Source organism: Hippichthys cyanospilos, chromosome 12 (genome assembly GCF_059441005.1).
Source record: "Hippichthys cyanospilos isolate Australia breed blue-spotted pipefish chromosome 12, RoL_Hcya_1.0, whole genome shotgun sequence".
NCBI classification, from domain to species: domain Eukaryota; kingdom Metazoa; phylum Chordata; class Actinopteri; order Syngnathiformes; family Syngnathidae; genus Hippichthys; species Hippichthys cyanospilos.
In genome coordinates this window covers 7,488,849-7,512,589 of record NC_142380.1, presented here as the reverse complement: position 1 = coordinate 7,512,589, position 23,741 = coordinate 7,488,849, and the positions used below count along the sequence as shown (strand labels likewise).

General features: G+C 37.6%; 1 protein-coding gene across 2 annotated transcripts in view; it reads right to left on the bottom strand.

Annotated features, from left to right (window-relative positions):
• Nucleotides 1–23,741, bottom strand: part of b4galt2 (beta-1,4-galactosyltransferase 2) — a 70,234-nt gene that overhangs the window by 20,032 nt on the left and 26,461 nt on the right. For both annotated transcript variants that reach the window (XM_088429874.1, XM_088429875.1), the window contains 2 exons: nt 13,204–13,322; nt 12,765–12,881 (listed from right to left, as the gene is read on the bottom strand). In XM_088429874.1, the coding sequence (XP_088286000.1) occupies nt 12,765–12,881; nt 13,204–13,322 (236 nt within the window). The remainder of the gene's footprint in view (nt 1–12,764; nt 12,882–13,203; nt 13,323–23,741) is intronic.

Here is a 23,741-nt window from a genome sequence, read left to right as displayed (position 1 = left end):
TCTCGCGAACTTTTTTTTTTTTTTACCAGACAGATACCAGTAAAAGTACTCAACCTTTGAGTAGTCATATTACCAAGTACCAATACCACTAATAATTTTGATAATTCCTTTCATGATATCTTTCCCTAAATAAAGATGACAAATAATTTCAAAGACATGTTTATTCTATATACTAATATAGTGTTTTGTCTTGCCTTAATTAATGTCATTTTTCTCTTCTTTAAGTTTGTGATTTTCTAGTTTTAAACTACTTTAATACTGTAGCTGGAATTTTTCATCTGAAAATGAATTCATAAAACAACATGACATCAATCTAAAATCCAAAATATTTCCTTCAAGCCAAGTAGTTCGATAATAATATTGGGATTGAAAAAACAAAAAAACAAAAAAATAAAGAACAAAACATAAAACATTTGTAATATCTCTACTTTTAAAAACTTTGGAACTACATTTGCTGTGATATTTCAAAGTGTATTTTACAGAAGATAGCTGGCGTAACCATCATCTAGTTTGTTTCCAGCACATCTGCCAGAAAATGATATCGCTAATGACAATACACGTCCATAAAAAATTAACAAAATGAAGGCATGCAACATGTTATCAAAGTATTCACTAGAGCACAATTCATCAACACGTTGTTTCATGTTCCAATTGATTTGCCTTTAATTTGAAAAGAAGAAGCAACTTTCCCTGTCACGGCATTACATTTGACTTATACTTGCAGAAACGGTATTAAAATCTCCTGCACATCCTGAAGTGCCTTCATGAAGCTCTATTTGAGAATCACTGTGCTTGCATATTACATTTATTTCACACTTTTCACTGTAGCACATAAGGTCAAAAACTCTAATGGTCAAACTTTTTTTTTCTTTTTGGTAGTTTTGCAGTGGACAACAGAATGGTGCTCCCTCCTCATTATGTCAGGAGAGACACACACACACACACACACACGAAAGCACAGACAGTGCGGGTTTCACGCAGCGTGTCCCTCAGACCTGCTGCAGCTCGATACAGCGAGGTGACTCATCCCTCCTCATTTCCCATCACGACCAATATGGGACACCATCTGCCTCACGCCTTAATGCTGGAGCCTTCTCCAATCTGGCCGTCACTTTGAGATATTGCCTGTCTCTGTGTGGTGTGTGAGTGCATGTGTGGAAAATATGTGCAGGGCCAGCCTGGCCAAAGTTACTAAACTTCATTTTTCAACATATAAGTGGTAACGTTCAGAGAAAGAGAGAATACATTGGGCAGAAAAGCAACCAATTCCTGTTCATGCACATTGGCAGAATTACTTATATAAATTGGGGAAGACCAACACATGCTGTGATTTGTCAACCAGTCTGACTGTTCATGCATTACTTACAAAAAACACACTACATACGCTACACTGACTCAATAAATATGACTTTTCTTTGAGACAGCATGTGTACTGCGTCCTCCAGTAGTTTCCGATATCAAGTATCGATACCACAAGCATTTTAACCCATAATACCCCTCCCAAATAGAACTATATCCTCCTGAGATCCAGCCGATTCATTTGAGTTTTAAAGTGGACTGACCCGACTTGGTCGAATTTGTTCCCTCAGGCCTAAATGACATCATAGTTTCTCAGGGCTCAGGTAATGAGCATTCACAGCTCATCTGTTCTGAGGTTGGAACCATGATTGGTCATTACCTGAGCTCTGAGAAACTATGATATCATTTTCTGAGGACTGACGGTGTCAAAATAGCTGCCCCGAGGTGGATTTTTCTGCTTAAACTCATTATTCACACACACACAATATTAATCAGATTAGCATGTTTAGACTATTGGAAACACATAGAACATATTTAAAAAAAAAAAAACAATTTTGGCGTGACACCTTGCTTCATTATGGTAGCCTTAATTATAAACTATATATATATATATATATATATATATATATATATATATATATATATATATATATATATATATATATATATATATATCTTGCCTTCATAATTACACATTTTACTGTATAGATTGCTTCTACAGCTTTGCAATGGATTTTGATCCTTGAGGTATTATATCATTCAATCCTGCAGGATTCCATTCTTGAAGTGGGAGCAAGCGGTGCACATTTTATAGTTCCATCATGGGGATTTTACAGAAAAGTATGAGAAAATGATCACAGTCGCATCCGAGGAGGATTGCTAATTAGCATGTTGCGAGGACAGCCAGGGACTTGTCTAAGTTTTGGCCAACAAACCGGCGGAAGAACCCGCAGTGAATCCCAATCAGCTGAGCTCATTCACATTTCTTCCTGCATTCCAAAGTGGAGCAGCGAGCGGCGGCCATCAATCGAGACGTCAACGCCGCCGCTCCGTGTTATTCGTGTTCAGCTGAGGTCAACAACTGGAGGACGTCGGGAACGAGGGGTTGAGAAGCCCAACATTATCCCATGAGCGCTTTTAGTGCCTTCAGCCGAGTCCCCCACTGCGTGAATGATGCGTCGACGAGGGAAGGCCACGGGGCTCGTAAAAGGATGCGAGCTGGAGGACGCCGTTTAGTGGAAATATGGCTGGCGATATGAAGCGTGCATGCGGGATGAGTAGTTTTTACGCGCATGCTCGTGCAATGCGGATTGCTAGCTGCTACAGTAATTGTGTTATTAGTGTTGCTATGCTAACTGCTGAATCTGGACTTTTATTTTTGACATGTTTCAAGTCATACTAACGATTCTGAAAGTATAAGAAATTAATACTGTCAATTTCGGATATTAAGATGCTACTTTTTTATCATGCTTTGAACCCTACGGCTTATCGTCCAGTGCAGGTTTTTTTTTCTGCTGGCCACCAGGGGGCAATCTCCGAGTAAACACAGGGAGAAGACACGATCAGAGTATTGACTTTGAGTTTGAACTGCTAATTTACTCGCCACCAGGGTCGTTCCTCACTAGCAAAGGCAATAAAAAATGGTAGTTGTACAACTAAAAAAAAAACAAAAAAACAACAATAATAATCGATTACCAAATTAACCGACAACTATTTTAAAGAAATCGTTTGGAGCTTAAGAAACTTTAAAACGATCGACATCCTTACATTTCAGCCTCTCAACAGTAATTATTCTGATTTCTGCAGTCCTTTGTGAACATTGTTTATCTTTTGTGTTGAATCAAAATAAACAATAGGTAAATAAACTCAGAATGAGAAAATAATTTGTAAAACACCTTGATACAGAAGGCAATTTATCTGAGTCGTAAATTAATCGATGGAATAATCGATAAAATAATCAATTTTAAAACAGTTTCATAATGACAGACCCAGTTGGTAACAGGTAAATACAGACAAAATGATAAAACTAAAAAATATGCAATCAACCCTTAAGAAAATGGTGTTTTTTCTGGTCAGTGAAGTGAAATTCACAGCAGGATCTCGTCTATTGATGACGTTGACGTGACACATCCAGAAGTTTAAGATTGCAAGCGTGCAATTAGCCTCCTGCTGGAAAGGCAGCAGATGTGGAATATAATATTCTGACAGAAAGGCGCTCACAGCGGCGACAATAATTGTTGTTATGACAATCCCGCACTTTATAGAGGCTACATATAATTATGAAGGATGAGCTGCTGTGATGGGAGATTAAAAACGGCGTAAAAGGACCCCGTTCTTCTTTTGCAGACGCAAAATGAACTAACAATACCATAATAATAAACCAACAGAGAAGATTTAGACTGACATGAACTAATGTGTAATATTCTAATGGCCAAACAATGAACACTTCAAGCAATAATTATACTCATTAAGTTCACCTTAAAATAATAATTTTAAGTAGAGCCCGGACCGATTAATCGGCCAATGATGCCCCTGCAAAAATGATCAGCCAAATGGCCAATACTTGCCGATTATTTGAACTTTTGACCTTTCTGTACTCTAAACATTTACAGTAGTTGCATACAAGTAACACTGGTGTCATCATTTATGGAACCTAAAAACATAAAACTTCTCATTCAAAACAAAATATACTATCAAAAGATTAAAATGTTTTGTCAAATATTAAAAAAAGAATTAAAATACAGGCCAGTCAGTGAAGAGTGAAAATCTGCATATAATTGCTCCCTATTGTAATACACTGGGAAGAAACCAATGCTATTATATTCAATATTTTTTTTTTACAATGAATCATGAATTAATTGATGAATCAATCAGTATTTTTTCTGCCACAAATTGGCTCGGTATTAGCCTAAAAAAAATCCATATCGTAATAAAAGCCACATCACCCAGCCCTACAGTAGTTTCCACACATGCCAGTTCTTCTTTACATGAGCGATGTCATGTATTTACCCTTCACACCTGCAGGGGGAGCAAAACGCATTTTACTGTACATGCCCAACAGAACTTTCGCTCAACACTACTACAAAATAAAACGAAGCCTGAGAATTTTCCCAAAAGGACAACTTCATACTAAACAGCTCGACTGAATGTTAAATTTTAAGCGTATGTCTTTGGGACTTTTATGACCTTTTCACTCAATTTTGTGCCAATCACGTTCACCGTTCCCGAGGCCTCATCATTTTCTATCTTTCCGGTCGCTCCTTTTAATCTACGAAGGTTATCGTAAAAAGTCATGACTGTGGGGCTATTATACGGCGCATGTGCTCGTGAAGGTTGAAATGCCACAAGGCCGACAAAACGGTCATCCGCCATGACGGCTTTGCCGTAACGAAGCAAATCAAGCTGGCGGGAGCGTTTCATGTCAAAGCCGAAGCAGAGCAGCGGAGCTCCGTTCGTCTTGAGGAGCGGCTGCAAGCCGAGCAACAGACAAAATGCGACGTGAGCTTTGGCATTTCACAGCAGGGGGTTTTAATGACTAAGATGATTAAGACAATGGCGATGATCCTGCAGGGTTAAAGTTTACTGCAGCTGTTGGAAGCAAGGCCAAGAGAACTGAGGGGTGAGCTGCAGGTGACGGAACGTGTCAAAAAACATCAACGGGAACAGACTTCGTTCTGCGTCGATAACTAACACCCAAAAGTATTGGAACAGTAAGGTCGTTCATAGTCTGTTTGCACTGGTTCTTTTCTTCAAAACGACAAACGCTTAATTTGGCTCGGACTCTCTTTTTACCAAATGCTTGTTTATAAGTTTCATTACAATTGATTTCTTTAATCATTTTGGACAGTTACAATTTTAGAATAGAATACAATAAAATCAAATAGAAAAGAAAAGCATGGAATGCCTTCATCATCATTGGAAACAGCTGTAGATGCTCCATTTGCTGCATATCAGTAATATGGACAACAAATAGAATGATTAATACATAAATACAGAATAAATAAAAAAAGGAATCAATCAATCGATTTTGATGGAAGAAATAAACTCATCAAATATTTATATAAAGGTCTGATATACCCCCCCCCCAAAAAAAAAACAATATGGCACAATATTTAACAATAGTTATTAATTACTTAATTATGGGATATTAGCAAGTTATGAGAAAGGTTACAGCTATTTTTTTCACAAGCTATGAAAATGATTGGAATGAATACCTTCGCAAGCACATTTTTCTACTTGCTGTCAACTGAAAATGACATCACCTGTGTTCATAGCTCGGGTAATGACGAATCACGACTCACCTGTTGGTCATGTGACATGTATAAGCTGAACCGTGACTGATTGGTGCTGAGCCTTCAGCATATGTTATGCAATTTTTAGTTAACAGCAAGTATAAAAATGTGTACATTTAACACCAGGAGCCCCCCCACTCCCCCCAAAAAATAAAAAAATACTTTCAAGTGTTGGGCTAAAAGACTGTCAAAAAGCGTTATTATTATTGTCCAAATATATATATTTTTTTTACTGCTAAGAATGACCAAATACAGTAAGCGGACTACCATTTAAATGTTATTAAATCCTCATTACTTATAGCAAATCTCGATTGGAAAATGGAGCTAATTTTCAAATCTTTGATTTTTCAATGACAAAATCAAATGTATTCAACTCATTGCCTTGCCCTAGCTAATGATAGGTAATCATTTTAACAGCAGTACTATTTTACTTCTTTTCCTATAGCTCTTATATCCACGGAGCAGGTTATACATGCACGTTTATTTTATCAACAAGAGATAAGCTGCAAATGCAAATGTGGCCTTGAACAGCATTTGCATGGTACGAGCACAGTTTCTTATTGAATGGCTTTCAAACAAAAGAAAAACACACACACACACACTTTGGTCAGTGTCATGCAGATCTTACTACAGAATAAATCTTAAAAAAATACATGGACAGACAATGAGCATATAAAACCACAGTTAAATACTATTTTTCTACCCTCTTCACCATGCATTGTTATTAATTCTATAAAGGCTTCGCAGTCTATGGATATGATTAATTTCGAGGCTCGGAGAGCTTTATAGCCGTCACGGCAGTGGTCGCGAAATGTTTGCCCATGGCCAAAACCGAGTATTTGTTAAATTACACTACATAAATCACATTTTGTAAGACTAATTGCTTGTTTTCTGTGAGATGGCTATTCAACAGACCTTTTTTTTCCCCAATTAATGTGCTAACAAACAGGGCTTGCATTTATTAAACTCTTGCTTGAGAGCTCTTGTAAGACTTTAAATCCACTGCCAAGATTCAAACCCAGAACTTTCAACTGCGAGGCGGACTCATGAACTGTGTTTCATTCTACTTCCTGGTGTGGTAAACGTTTATTCATTTTATTAGATCTGGGCAATAAATGGAATTAATTGGATTCATTTGTCATTATAAAAATCAAAGATTTATAAATTGGCTAAAAATGGAACTGAGATTTTGCAAATGTGCCTGACTTTTACAATAGGTACTAACTATTTTTAGCTAGTCCTTTTTTTAGATACTTTTAGCCTAAAACTTGAAAATGTTTGAAAAAATATAAGCACTTGGGATTGCATGTCTGGATTCCAAAAAATGTAAAATTACATCTTTGGGATTTATTTTTAATTATTTTTAACACACCTTTAAAATACTTTTAAAAAGTGTTTTTTCTCATTTGTCCTCAAAGGAAAACGACATCCTATGTAGTGAGAGACTATGTAACGGCAATCAATCAACGGTTCAGCTTATCACGTCACATGACCAATGGGTGAGCTATGATTGGTTGTTACTCAAGCCTTGGGCACAGGTGATGTCATTTTAAGTGGACAGCAAGTTTTTTTAAAAAATATTTTACATAAATTTTTTGGATCAAATTAGTTAGAGAAAATATTAACATTTGACGACAAAAAATGGCAAAATTGGACTAAGTTATGCACATGCTATGAATAAGTTTACGATAAAGCTGATTTTGAATAAATATTCATTATTTTTATCTGATTGTTATCCATAGAATTTAAAAAAAAAAAAATCAGACCTTTAAATACATTTATTTATTTATTTATTTATTTATTCCATTAAAAAACAAAATCATAATGAACCAGCCCTACATTTTATTTTTTTATTTCCTAGTGTGTGCATTATGCGGGTAGTACACCGAGGTACATTCAAACCCTCCGGAGGACTACGAATCAATCACATCAATCCCCGAACAGCAAACACGAAAAACAAGAAAGCAGATACTGAAGTATCAATAACAATATCTCATATCTAACCGGAGAAATATACGGGAACAGGAGAACGCGAGAGGCATCTGTTACACAGCCAGAGTTATCTTGAGCGCCACCTCTTGCTTTCCACACAATTCGTCACTTTGTTTTCTCCCGAGTGAGCTCAAGAGATTCAAAGCACATCTGCTGAATCGATATGAATCATTCCCAAAGTCGTAGATATTGAAAAAGACGGGGCGTTTTGTATCGCCGCTGATATCTTGGCGCGCCAAAGTTATTGCAGATGACGGCGATGGATAAAACAAGCTCAAGGTCAAGGATTTTCTTATCAAATTACCTGGCTGCATTATTGAATGTGTTCAAATCCATCATCCAGGCCTTTTTTTTTTTAAAAAAAAAGCATAGCCCCCGACTTGGTTACAAATTGGTCCATTGTGATTAAACCTTGAAAGCTGGTCTCGCTAGTGCGATTAAAGTGGTGGAACTGGATTACTCCACTTTTTTGACGCACAAACTAGTGTGGTCAAAGTCACTGTAATATTTCATCGCACAGTTAAAAATAAACTAACTTGGGCTGATAATGCAAAAAATAAAATCTTGATTTTCTTTCATCTTTCTGGAATATAACGATTTTAATTGATTTTAAGAAACAAACAACATTTATTTAAAGGTTCCTGTAGAAAATATTCAGACAAAAATAGTTTTATCATTAACTTAACATTTATAGCTTGTGCATAGCATTTATTTTGCCATTTTTAGCGATAAAAAATTAATATGTTTTCTGTAATTAATTTGGTGACTACATTATTTTTCACGTATACTTAAAACCTTTAACAACACATTTTTCTATTTGCTTTAGACTGAAAATGACATTGCCTGTGCTCAAGGCTCGAGGATCCACCAATCAGCCTTCAGCAAATGTGATATCAGTTTTTATAAGTATTAATTGTATGTAAAAATGATTATCAAATTAACTCATTCAATCCCAGACGTAATTTTACGTTTTTAAGTGTCCACACATTCATTCCCATGTACTGTACATTTTTTTGTATTTTTATGTTAAAGGAGTGTCGAAAAATGGCAGAAACTAATTCAGTCACTGGTTTGATCATCGTTTCAAATGTCTTATTTTGATTAAAGATAATCAAACAACATTCATAAAGACGACAGAAATTTAAAACATTGACGGCTGAGAGGCTTATGTTTGAGGATTTTGATCATTCGAAGTTAAAAGATGGCTTTCATTAATTAATAAAATGTTTTTTAATTTGATAATCGATAAGTTGTCATTTTATTCATTTTGATTTTAATTTAGTGTTTTACATAATGAAAGGAAATTGCGAGTAAGGTTTGCTGGAGTTCAAAATGTAATTAAAGAGGATAAACTAGTGGAATTTGCCATTTTTGTTGTTTACATTTGAATTTGACTAGTCCAGAACCGGGACTTCCCATCTTACTTAAATACAGCATTCATGTCAAAAGTAATCCTGTGTTAGACAATCTACTTGAGGCTAGCGTTAGCCGCTAACATTTGTAGTAGCGTATTAAATGCGCTGTTGCACAGCTAGCTCAATGCGCTAGCCAGCTCGCTATAATGCCGGGATCGATCTCTTTGTAGCCAACAACAGTTAATGTAAACGGCGGCACTGAAATATTCCGTCTTTGCGCTAACGGCGCTTTCCATCTCACAGTTAGCGACAAGCTAGCCAGTGAACCTGTATTTAGCGCTATCATCTAACCTCAGGGGTGGCACTGAAATATGAGGCTAAATAATCGCTCACAGCTCAACAAAGACGCTCACTCTGCGCTGACTCAAAGGACACTCCTATTAAACAGGCGGAAATGAAGGTCCCGTTTATCCCCACTTTGCTTTGGAATAACATCTCAAAGCCTTCAGGAGGGAATGGCAATAAGTGGGCGACCTTCTTTTCTCAACCAATTACCACTAACATTATTTTCCCCCCGCTTGCCACAATGTGTTTTATAAAATGATCCCCGCCGGTAATCTCAAACACTGCTGACATTATCATAACACATTCTTTTTTTTCCCTCTTTTTTTCATATGGCAGTCGAGGAGTGAAAGATTAAATGCAGACAGGAGGAAACAAAGAGGCGCAACAAAACAGCTAATACAATTGCGGGCGGCAGAATATGAAGAAAAATGCATTTGTGATGAAGCAGCACACTTAAAAGTAGATTATTCAAAGTTTTTGAAGGTTAGAAGCTAATTGTAGCAGCAGACTCCAAACTACAACATTGTTTTTAGAATTTAAAATGACTACAATTGACAGTGAAACTTATCACCAAAGCAACTTCAAATGAATAATTGTGGTGGTGGTGGGCAAGCTGATAAAAGAATATACTTTATATACTTTCAAATTTTCAAAATATGCAAACAAACTAAGAAATTATGATTAATAACAACAGAACTTCAAAACACTGAATAAAGATAATTCAATTTTAAAAACAATGATTATTTTCTCACATTTTGCTCTTTGTCAAGGTGAATAAAACACATTAACACTGTGCAGTACTTTGCCAAATTCTTTGATTTTTACATCAGAGGGAAAGCATTGAACGAAGACACCAGGGAGCTGAAAATTCACCCAGTTCAACATGGCCCCTTTGTTATCACACCACAAGAGGCGTGCCATTCCTTGACTAAAATACTATGAGAATGATGTGGAAGAAAATGACCCCAAAATATTCAAAATACTGCACAAGTTTTACGGATGCTCAAGTAACTGATTGAAATGTTTCATTTTTCCGTATGTGGCTCTAAAAAAAAGTTTGGACACCTCTCTTTCCCCAACTTGAAAGCTTCCACTGTACATTGTATTTTGCAGTTCACCCCTCGAGCCTGTGTAACTAAATGATTCTTCATTCGCTTTCAAATATTTTTAAGGAACGGGCATGTTAAATTATGAATGCCTTCAATATCTTTTCACCGCTAGTGCACAATGTGTCACGCTGCTTCGCTTGCACCCTGAACTGAAAGGTTGGGGGGACACAAATTTCTACCATGTAGAGTACTTTCTGTGCAGGGAGGATGAAGAGAAAGAGGAAGCTCCATGTCCTCTTTCATGGTGAACTGCACAAATGCGCTAATTTTCTTCCCAAACATTTGTTAAACATTTCATTATCTCTCAGTGTGGTAGTGAGTAGCATGTAGAAAAGAAAAATAATGACTGTTATAATTAAACAAGCTTTGCTTTCATTAGCATTAGAATGAAAAATATGCTAAACAGCAGATGAGGAAGATAAACCGGAGCATGATTTGAAACTGATATGGTGATTCTCCAATTACAAATGTTACGTGTTCAGAGTTTTTTTTATTTATTTTTTTTAACATGAGCTTTTTTTTGGAGAAAATATGCATGGACACAGAGACTGTGAAAGATTCAAAACGAGAAACTCCGCCATGTCTGTGCGTGTGCATGCATAAAATTCCTCTTTTGTCTGTTGTAAAAGGACAAAAGTAACATAAATAAATAAATACATACATAAAAAATATCTAAATAAAATATATAACTACACGGAAAAATATCCGAATACAATTCAACATGATGATTAATAAAAATATTTCGCTCTCATTTATTTTATTCGAAATGAAATGTTATTCAAACAAGGTTGGCGCTCTAAAGGTGCCTTGGGGTCACGTGGTTAGCGCCCGTCAGCAGCTCGGATGCTAATTAGAGTGTATGCCGTGAGGATGAAGCGATTGGTGTTTGGCTGAGTGGTTTATTTCGAACAGTCGGTTTTTGCACTCAAAATCCATCCTCCTGTACTCAAACTATAGATAGTTTACTCTTGAAAATTTCCAGTTAAATTTCCTGTCTGGACGTGCAGAAGTTAGATGGCCAAAATCGATCAAAATAAATCCATAGAGGTCGGATCAAAGTAATGCAGGGCAGGTTGTCTTTTTCTCACCTATCTGCCTCTGCTTCTGGGCTCTTCTCCAATTCACACCATGAGCGATGACCGACGGCCCAAAAAACGAAAACAAACAAACTCTGGTGCATTCAGCCCAGTTACGGGAGCATGGCCGTTCTTCTTGCTCTGTCAGAGTTTCCTCCCAAATGCGACATCGGCGAGTTCACATGTTTCACGCCGAGCAAACATCAATAAGAGTAACAACCATCGAGCTGACCGTCAAGCCTGCCGGGAGGGAAGAGACCATTTGGCACATCTATAGCTTCCGGAGAAAGAGAAGAGCGGCGTATCGAGAGCAGACGCAGCGGGGCAAGCGGAACCAAAAAGGTCCGTTCCGCAGGGAAGTGATTATCGGCGCAGCGCATCGTCTCGGCCAGGAGAGCACGAGAGCGGCAGACGTCGTTACCCAGAGCTACTGTAGCCCTGACATCTCGGCTCACGGCAGACGTCTTTTTCAGTAAAATACACGCTAGGCCTTCAACTAATGATTAGTTGCATTTCATTTTCATTCCTTCATTTAAGAAAATATTTTTAAACAGTGCAATAACTTTTTAAAGAGATTTTGTTGCTCTTTTTGCCGACAATACATCTAAAAATTGCTCAAAATTGTTGGTCGCTTTCCAAAGTGCAGGCAGATTCTTGCAAATCTCCGATTCTGATTCAACATAATGCAGTGTGCTTTCTTCAAATGGGGGTACTTCGGGAGGTACAAGAGGTTTTACATACTTTTTAATACCTTCACAGCAGGAACAGTAGAGTTTTCTTTTCAAATTAAGAATAAATAAATTGGAGCATGAATCATATTATTAATAAATCGTGCTACAGTGACTCTTTTGTAAAATGACGTGTGGCTTTATTTTGTTAAAGGGACAATGTGTAAGATTTAGACCGTTTTCCTTACGAATAGCAGGAGGTGCTGCGTTTACAGTTGTGATTAACCGTGGAGCTACGTGAAAGCACTTCAGAGGGTACGCAAGGTTTAAATGGGGTTTCTGCATGGAACAACAAATCCAATTTAAAACGTTTTACTGCTGTGACAGGAACAAGATTTCCTTTCAAATTACGTATTGCTACATTGTGCTATGGTGATTAGTTGCAAACCATTCAATGGTTTTATTTTGTTAAGTTTTATACATCATATTGTCATTAGTGATCCCATTTTTCGTTACACTTTCTATTTTCTGGTGGCTCTGATGGCTCAAGTATAGGTTATAATGAAAACACACACACACACACATAGAATTCAATTGAGGAATTCAGTTGAGGTGAGGTGATTCTTACCTGATTGATGATGTAGATGCCATAGTCGATCCTCTGACGTCTCAGGATGGGGTGGAGGTAGTGAAGCCAATACTTCAGGTGGTTTTCCCGGTGACGGAAAGGGATAATGATGGCCACCTTGAGAACAGGACACACCAGTCAATGCTCATGACATGCTAGTCATGCCAGTCATGCTAATGACAATGCTAAATGAGCACAATTTCGCAATGATACATGGACTTGTTGCTTCATGTTCAAATTGATTTGTTTTTATTTTGAGAAGACAACGTACTGTTCCAGTCAATAAAATCTAACGTGAAACGCTAAGGCCACCTAGTGGCAGAAAATGCATGCACGTAAAACCTAAAACTATTTGATGCGTATTTTATTCAGCAACACCAGAAAACACATTGTGTAACATCATCCGCTAATTTTCATTAAAAAAACAAAACAAACGCACCTTCCATCTAGGCCGACAGTCAGGGGGCGTGTAGCGGCCTCCCTCCGTCACGTTGGGGTTCTCTCTCTGCACGCGCTCCATCGTCATCTGGGAGCTAAACTCGATCAATAGGCGGCCCACTGAGGATGAGAAGACAGGCCAGGCTAAATAATGAGAACAACAAATAAATGAGCAGCGGCGAGGGCGGCACAGAGATTTGAAATCTTCAAAGCACCATTCGCCGAATATGAAAACATGGAGGCAACTAATAATGGCTGGCGTTAGAACACACATTCCTCGAAAATCCCTTTTGATGTCAGCGCATGTTAAGTTAGTTAATTATAGGACGCTGAGGCTGCAACATATGTTACTTCACATATTGGAAATTTGTGCTGAGGGTTCCGATACTAATTATTCATTGCGGAGCGCAGCCTGGCGCTAGATAATACATCACAACATATCATATCAAATGCCAAATATGCCCCCTAGTGGCGGGGAGCACCAGTGATGGATGATGATGTCAAAGTAAAACACAGTGAAGCTCATGAGAATTGCTCTTTGCTTGAGTTTGTAGCAAGTAAACACATACTGCTGAACAGTATTAATAAGGGACGGAGAAGTACCGGTACCAAGTGTCGATTATGGGCCGATACTTAGCCTTATTAGCATATTAGCGTCAGCCATTTTCTTGGAGAATTTCACAAAAGTATTTACGTATTGCTATAATTGTTACAATTTTTAAAAAACTGCCATAACTTATTTGTCTTTTTTTTTTTTTTTGGAGGGAGGTGTCAAAAGTATATCAAAAGGTACTGGTATATGGTACCGGTACTACTCAAAGGCTGTACTACTAGTACAAGTCGAGAAGAAAGAGGTACAGTATCAACTCTCCCCAAGTTTGATTGTGTTTTCTAATTGATAACTGATATAACATACCGTATTTACTGCTTTCGCAGTGATAATGGCAAAGGAAATTTGATTACATTTTTACTATTTATTGTTATTTTTATTTCTTTTTCACTAATTTGTATGTTTTATTCATGTTTCATTAAGTGGTTTAAGTCAAAAGCAAGAGCTAAAAGCATTCAATGTGGGTGCTGCATTCGCCAAAATGAAAAAGCATTTCATAACATATTTAAAAGTCAAGAGTGTAGAAAGACTGAAAGGAATCTGATGAATGCATTAACATGAACGTTTTCCTTTGGGGCTATTTCTTGTATCCTGCGTTGATGGATTTGTGCATTAAAGCCGTGAAGCGCACACACATGCGGCAGTTAATAATCCACTTAGTATTGATGAGTTTGCTTGGTGAGGCCTCGTCCAATCAACACGCCGGAACCAGTCGTGGAGTGATCGATCCTAACCGGGTTACATGCTCTCAATGTAAAGACTCCCAATTGCCCTCTTCACTCGCCACCTTCCGGCCATTAGTTTTAGTATTATCCCTGAAAAGCAGCCACTCATGCTTTAGGGGTGCCAATAAGCAAGCCGTTATTCCTATAGGTCGTGACAGCAATCATATAGACTTCAGATGATAACAGCACAAAGTGCCCACTATAACATCCTATATATCTAGAAATATATCTATCTAACATATACAGTACGTACTGTATATCTCACTTTTGATCTCAAGTGAGGATAAGCGGCTAATATAACACACATATACTGTATATGCATATACATGTAAATATATATACTTTTATTTATTATATATATATATATATATATATATATATATATATATATATATATATATATATATATATATATATATATATCAGGGTAAATAAATGTCACTTGTGTTTACATTCTTTATAGAGACTCATATTATTCAAAGGAAGACTGGGGAAAATGGAGCGTTGCAGCTAAGAGGAGATTGTGGAGTATAGTACTGCATTGCTAAAAGCTAACAGGATAAGATAATGTACAGGATAAGATCATTTACTAAGAAGAAAACTTATTCTGGAGTCTGAGGTAATGCAAAAAAAAAAAAAGCGCTGCAGCAAAGTGGAGACTGTGGCGCACAAGACGGCAGCTGAAATGCATGGCAACGCACTTGAGGCCAAAGGTCCCAAACTCAATTGCATTGACTGTTCTGTTTAAAATCCCCGAGACAGCCCGGCAGCGTTTGGCTCCTCACTCGGAATAGACGGGAGGCGCAAAGAGACTCCGGCCGCTGCCGCCGCCGCTGATTAACGAGCAGCCTGTCGCACAATCTCTGCGGTCAGATGGCGTGCGGGCGGAGGATGCGGCGAGGACACGCTGTCATCCATTTCAAAAGAGGATCAATGCACTCGCTTCAAGTGGAAATCCGACTGTACGCCACTTGTGCTAAATTGGCGAATGCTGAAGTGCTTCTTGCTGGAGATGAAGACGTAACATTCCGCAAGGACGGTGCTCCAAATTAGCAGCGTTCTTCCTTGGGCAAACATAACCTCATTCTATAAAGTATCTATTATAAAGAATGTCTTTTATATTTCTATAACATACAGTATGTCATCAACTTATTTTTATTAATAGTATTTGTAGTATTTGGTTCCATTTTTTTGTTTTGTGATTTTTTTTAAGTGGTATTAGTGGTATATTTAAAGTGGTATATTTTTTGAGTTTGGACATGTTTTCACAGGTAAAAAATTGCAATGCAACATAGATATATAATTAAAAACAGGAAAATTTTGAAGAAAAAAAATTGGCTAATTTATGAACATGATAATACTTAATACATTTTTAGTGAAATGATAATACATTAATGCATTTTTAGTGAAACACATATATGTACTGTCAAGTAAATACATATATAATGTAGAAAAGGATAAATATATATATATATATATATATGTATATGTAAAGGAAATATAATTTGATATATATATATATATATATATATATATATATATATATATATATATACGAATTTAATTCAAATATTATTTTATATATTAATTAAACTGCTTCAGTCATAACTGAGCCTCATTAACTTTTGATGTGTTTGACTTGCAATCATCATCAATCAGTCTTAGTGTTTTTTTCTTTTTTTTTTCTTTTCTTTCAGTCTTTGATGTGCTTCCTGGTTTGTCTAATGTGGCTCTCATGGCCTCCTTCTCAAGAGCGTGAGCGGTGCCGCCTTATGTGTTTGCAGATGCGAGGATTAGCGGCATCTAAGAATCTTCTGTGCGTGTCGTTTCAGTCACGACACCCCCAAGTGTGTGCGTGCAGCAGAACCGCAATGACAGATAAAGGGTTAAGTGCGGCGTGGCCCAAAAATATGGCAAAGACGGCCACGTTCAATAGCCGATGACAACAGCCCTGAATGTTTTAGAGCTGTCTACCTGATGATGTTACCCGAATGTGGGAATCTGCAACATTTTTATTTTAAAATTTTAAATATATACAGTGGGACCCCGATTTACGACGTCCCTGGCTTGCAAGGTTCGCTTTTGCGTTACGACTAAAACTCCTCCTCAAACATGGCGGTCAGCGTGCGTGCGTGACTGCGAGCCGCTTCGCACTCCTACATCTATACATGCGTCCCCGCTTAGGTCACTAGAATGCTGGTCTGCTATTGGTCGGCGTCACGGAAGCACTAAGATGCTGGTCTGCTATTGGATAGCGTCATGGTTTCCAAAATGGTGGAACGTTAAAGCTCTGTTCGCCTATGAGTGCTTACAAAAATGTATTTACGGCGCATTTTAGTGATTGATTCAAACTTGAATTTGTCAGATATGGGTCCCAAGATTGCTAGTAGAAGTAAAAAGATGATTTATATGGAAACAAAGCTGGAGATAATCAAGAAATACAAAGAAGGCTAAGCTAGCCTCACTATGGAATATGGCCATAACAAGCTCTCACGGCACTCAAAGGTAAATAAATCCTTTCTATATATTTTATTTATGATGTTATTTAATTGTATCCATGTATATTATATACAAGTAACACTCACTATACTTTTTTGATTCCAATTTTTAATATGCATGTACAATTTTGATGTTTTTACAAGCATTTGCTATTCAACAGGTTTAGATTGCCCGCCATACGGCAAATTTGTTTTACGATCCCAACCGCGGAAGAGATCTCGTAAACCGGGGGCCCACTGTATATATGTATATATTTTTTTTGTTTTAAAAAAAAAATAACTGTAGAAAATAGTCATTAGCTGAACATATTTGTCATCAAAGAAGCTGTAAAAATAGGAAGAGGAAAAAAAAAGGGGGGGGGGGGGCTAATACTGCAGCACATTTCATCTGTGCTTCGTTAAACAAACAAGAGAGCCTAAAAGCTCCTAATGGCAGGAATCCATGTCAACAGTAAGTTCGCTGATGCACAAAAAAAAAAAAAAGGGGGGGGGGGGGGGGTCAAGGGAAAGCAAGGATCAAGGGAGGCAGCGAGGACGAGTGCTCCTTTAGAGATAACCAAGCTAATGAAGAAGCAGGACGGATGCAGGCACGCCAGCTGTGCGCCATGGCAACGAAGAAAAAGGAGACGTTGATGCTCATTGTCTCAAATTTGCTTTGTTGCCACACATCAAATAAGGCGGATAATGTGCTCGTTCTTCCCAAAACAAAACAACAGCTGTTCTGTGCACAGAGATAAACAAACACTGAATTATTTTTTTTCTTCTATACACGCACGGAAAAAATGTATGCGCATATAGGTATGTCAAAAGTAATTCATTAATGTACGACTAATCGATCATCAAATTATTTATAATTATTTTAAGAACGGAGGAAGCTTCTAGAGCAGTTTTAAAAATTCAAATTGTCCAAAGACTTTGTCAGTCTCTCAATAGTAATTATTGCCTAATTTTTTGAAGCATTTTTCTTCAAAAACATTTGCTTTTACTTAAGACAGCAATAACTGAATAAGTAGCTGAATCATTTACAAAAAGGTTGATCAGTATAATAATAATACCTATGTGAAATTATACCAAAAAAATAACAATTGGTTGACTGAGTAAATGGTCAAAAATAGTATTTTAAAACACTCACACAAAACAAAATAGTATACGATTTTTCGAGTAATCAATAGAATAATCAAGAGGATAATCAATTGTAACAATATTGACAGCCCTAAATGTTTACATAACTTTAACAACTATTAACATAAAATGTTAATATTTTATATGTAAATAATTTAAATTGTTCTCTGAATGCGAATCGAAACACATTTTTGTTTATAAATCAAACTTTCTTGTAAATATTTTTTCAACTTATTACTTGATATAAATGGGGGCAGGTATTTTTTTTGGCCATATTTTGTAGCCCTAGTGACAGCCCCTTACTTTTATATAACACACGGTAAAATGTCTGGCAATATATGAAACACTGTTATAAATGAAAAAAAAAATCCTTGCAGGAGCCTATGTAGAAATACACAGTGCACGCATTTGATCACTTCAAAAAAAAAAAAAAAAAAAAGCCGACTTTGCAGGTTGGCCCTTTGGAAAACAGCAAAAGGTTTTCTGAGCGCCGTCCGCACTTCAAGCACCAGTGCCTCGCTTCAGCGCGCCTGCCATCTGAACTCTCAAGGGGGGGGGTCCAAGGGGGGCGTTTTTTTTTTCTTTTTTTTGCACCAGAGTACACATCAAGGAGCGCGGCAAACGTGGCCTGTCTCCATCTGGCTTTGCTTTAATCTCCTTTTCTCCTCCCCTCAGGTGTGGTCTGTCCTGTCACTATCAAAGGTGGATGGGATACATCCACTTGAGGAAAAAACGTATTCTTATGCAATCCACAGACTAAAATATTATGGACACCCAAAATATCGTCACATTTGAGCAATGGTCTAAAATTGAACTTAAACAGGTAAACACCTCCCTCTATTAAAAGGCCTATTTCAAATGAACACATGTGCTAAGTATTCAATTTGCTACTTTACTACCTCAAACAATCAATTACCTGGGAGGGGGATCCTCACACCTGTGGTTCCTTCTGAAGGTTTCTGATTTTCCTGAAATTGGGGTTTTTGAGTTTTTCCTTCCCCTTCTGGGAGCTTTGACAGGGGATGCTGTTGTGTACCTTACACCGAAAAGATGTCTCTGTATGATTTCTTTTTTCGAGAAGTCTCAATATGACCTCCTTTCATCTGTGAAGCCCTTAGTGATACTTTAGTGCACAACTACCTAAAATAATCCATTACTGACCTGAAAGAAATTGATTATTTTAGAACTTAAATACCTCAAATGTTAAGAGTATCCAAATTTGCACTTGATGCCTCAAACAATGATTTACTGTAGTACTTCATTATTTAAAATAATTGTTTACTTTAGTACATAAGTACCTAAGGTTATCAGTTTGGTACTTTACTACCTCAATCAATTTCTTTAGTATTTAATTGTATTCTGAGAAAAAAACGGTAGCTAAAAGAATCCATTTTGAACTGAAAGTAATTGATTACTTTAGTTCTTAAGTACCTCAAATGCTCAAGCAATCAATTTGGTACTTTACTACCTCAAACAATCAATTATTAAATGTTTACTTTAGCACATAGTTCCCAAAGGTAATCCATTATTGAACAGAAAGTAATTGATTGCTGTCGTACTTTATTACCTAAAATAATCAATTACCCGAACACATAATTACCTAAAACAATCCTTCATTGAACTTAAAGTAATCAATTACTTTAGTAGTTGGTCAAAAGCTTCAAAAAGTTGGATTTCTATGATTTGAGCCTTTCAAAGCTTTCCATTGATTTTGATTGATATCTGAATAAGTCATTCATTACCTAGTGTCAAAAAATCCAACAAATTAACCCATCCGGGAAAAAAGTGTTTTGCTCTCCAGCATGAAACAGGAGGCTGTCATTTTCCTCACATACAGTAGAAAGTGGTATATTCACCGAGAAGGAAAAAAAAAAAGCTGAAATGTTCTTGAACAGGCCCCCCAGTGAAAAAGTAATTAGAGCATGCGCTGCATAAATGACGCAGCGAGCGCTAAGTGACCTTCCTGCTGGGAGAAGGAGCGTAGAAACTCGCTAATGGCTTCAGATATCATACGAGAAGGCTCGATTTCGTCCACGCGTCAAAACCTCTCAATTGGGGGCACAATGACCAACAAGAAGTCACCTTTAGAAATACAGGCATTGTAAAGAGACTGATGTTTTTTGTTTTTTTTCCAAGGGCCAATAGTGATTATTAGCCATCAGATTTTCAAAAAATTCAGATTCTTCATCAAAGTGCCAATTATTGGCGCTGGTATTCACCACAGTGCCTAATAGTGATTTTGATATTCACCACAGTGCCAAATATCGATTTTGATAAACGGAACACCACGATGCTGAATGTCGTCTCCAATATGTAGAATACCGTCTCCGATAATCTCCACAATGCCGAATATCGGCTCCGATATTGTCCACAATGCCAAAAATCGACTCTCATATTACTACAATGCAGAAAATCGGTTCCAATATTCAACACTATGCCAAAAATCGGTTCCAATATTCAACAATATGCCGAAAATCGCCTCCGGTATTCGCCAGGATGACAAATATCGGCTACGATATTAGACATGATGCCAACTATGGGTGGAGACAATCATCACTTTGCCAAATATTGACGCCGATATTCATCCAATCTTCACAATACCAAATATCAAATATCGGTGCCAATAAATAGCCCGGTTGATAATCAAGCTATCCTTATTTTGTCCACTAACTACACAAAAATGAAACCCCAGATGCGAAAAGCAAAAGAGTGCTACAATTTTTAACTAAAGCCAAACATCCATTCAAAAAAAGCCGAAAACATCTCTGCTTGAAATGAAATTTGTTGAAGGTTTAAAAGGTCTGTAGGGGGCGAAAGTGTCAGCCCCCCCCATGTGACTCTGCCGCAGCCGTCGTGCATTTGAATTCCAAAAGGCCTGTCGACAAAAGGTAAACAAAGGCAGGATAAACAATCAGGGTAATGCAAACAGACCTTGGGAGCCTACACAATGCCTTTCCAATTTTCAATTACACAAACACTCACACACAAAACACACTTGCTCGCATGGAAAATTGTTCCCCCCCCCAACAATTAATAGAGGAGATTTAAGGTGTTGGATGTATGAAATTAAGAACAGCTCTACATTCCGAGAAGAAATGCAGATAATCGCGACGTGACAAGAACTCTGCTGGAAATAAAGTGTCTCCTCCATAATGAAGATGACTACAGTCTTTGGGGGGAGTAATTAATGTGCATTAATTATAATAGTGCTGATGATGACAGTGGACAAAGAGTAATTGCAAAGAGTCAGCTGTGCACCACCGTAATTTGACACTGTTGCCGTCAAGAAACAATTCCAAACGCTGAAGGACTGTCATGCTAATTTGGGAAATGTGTACCTATCAAATTTATTAGAAAGAATATACAAAAATATTTTCCACAATAGACACATTAAAGATATATTTGATCATTAAACTGGGCCGATACCTGGCGTTATTTTAAAGCTCACATGGTTGAAAATAGACTCAAAAATGTGTTTGTTTGTTTTTTTTCCCCTCCGTTGGGAACGTGTCTTCTTGTGTGCTCATTTTAGCAACACAAAGGGCAATTCCAAATTTCGGACAGATTCGACCTACGATCATACAATTGCTGATTCTACAACCGGGCATCATTAAATAAAAAAAAAAAACTGAAAAATACAGTCTCCGTGTTAATATAGTGAGCAATATTAAAGATTTACAGTTTCAACGCCGTTCAAGTGTGTCGGCGGAATGATGACGGACTATCTTGCATGTAGCTACCCGGCTAACAAGCTAATTAGCGAGCGCAAAAGGGGCGGGAGAACGTTACGACTCGACACTTCCACTTTTTTTTTTGTCCATCGGAGTCTATTGGTAAAAAAATATCTGGAAGTTGGCTAGCGGTTTATGAGGACAGACACACACACAGACACACACGCACACACTTTCTCTCACACACCCACAAAAGCTCAACTGGGAGCTGATTAAACTGATGTAACAAACTGCACTTTTGCCTCCCCGCTGGGTTGAAAGCTCCCGACAAGCCGAGTCTATCTGACTCCAACGACATGGCGACCATTTATTTCTACTTGGCGGCCGTTCTAAAGGTCCCGGAAGGAGGCAAGGGAGGGAGGATGCTTTGAAAGGTTGAAAAATAGATCGCTGAGGGAGGACATCGAGCGAGACACCGGGCAGAGTTTACACCGGTGAGGAGAAGAAAAGAGAGGCAACCGTAGAGAGGAGATCATTGCTATTGATCCGAAAATAATCTTCTGTCCTCAGACAGTACAGTATACTGCGTTCACCCCAAAAAATGGGATATCAGACATTTCTGAGACGTGACAAATAGAAGAACTGTGGTGTAGGGCAGGGCAGTTAATCAAGTTTGTTCAATGAATTTGTCATGTTAAAAATGTAAGTTTTGAAAGTGACCTAAACCATATAATCGATATTTTGCAAAAGTGGCCGAATGCTGGATCTGTGTTTTGCAAGGCATGTGTACAAGTACTCACTACTTCATTTTGCCATTTAAAAGGGATAATCTTAGCCCTTTTTAGCAGTAAATAGTTAATATTTTTTCTATGATTATCCTAATTAGTACCAGCCAATTGTAGAGTTTTAGTCTAACGCTTGAGAATATTTGGAGAAAAGATTCATATAAAAGGGTGGTACCTGGGATTGAATTTCTGGACTCGTCATAAATCGTAAAATAACGTCTTTGGGATTGAATGAGTAAATTTGATAATTACATTATTAGTATTTAAACTGTCAACTAAAAATGGCAACACCTGTGCTAAAGGCACGACTGTCACATAACCAACAAGTGAACCAAGCCTGAACGATGCCTGTAGTTAATTGATTACAATCAATCTGTTCATCTGACGCCACCATTTTCTTTTTATGTAGCTTTATCAGACTGATTTTTTCTATGCCTATTATTGACGAAACTACTTCTCATCATTGCATTGAGTATGCAGAAGCCGCTGTGCTTTTAGCTACGGCAGGTTGCAACTTTGCTTGACAGAATATCCTCAGGGTTGTTCTTGTTTGCACAAACCTACATTGATCTGACATGTGAAGGCTTTACTCTTCCTTTCCCCAACAAGGATTTCAATATATTACTGAATTCCGTCTTTGTGACTGCATCCGGCATTAGGGCAGTAAACAATATGTCTACAAAGCTTCATATGTTGGCTTGGGCTCAGATTAAGAAGACAATGTAGTCCAAGAATACCCTCGACATGAATATTTTCTTCATGCGTTCTGTGTATTTGGTCATTCATCTTGGGATTTTCAGAAAAGAAAAACTAAGTCTACTGAATAAAACATGTCACGCGGCTGCACGGAAGCAGGAAAATCTGAATGTGATGCATCACATTTGCTGACAAGGCTGATATTTAAAATGCCAGAAATACATTGCTCTATGTTCCGCAAAACCTCATGGTGACACCTTTGCGGTTTTGTCGAGGACGTTCTTGAAGAACGGCCCGTCTTCAAAGGAAGCGCTTGACGTATATTGTGGAAAGGGAAAAAAAAAGCACGTCTTAAAAATAGCGCGTATGGATATTGTTGCAGTGCCGGTGGGACGACAGGCGAGAGATGAAGGCCACTTCAGCATCTCACAA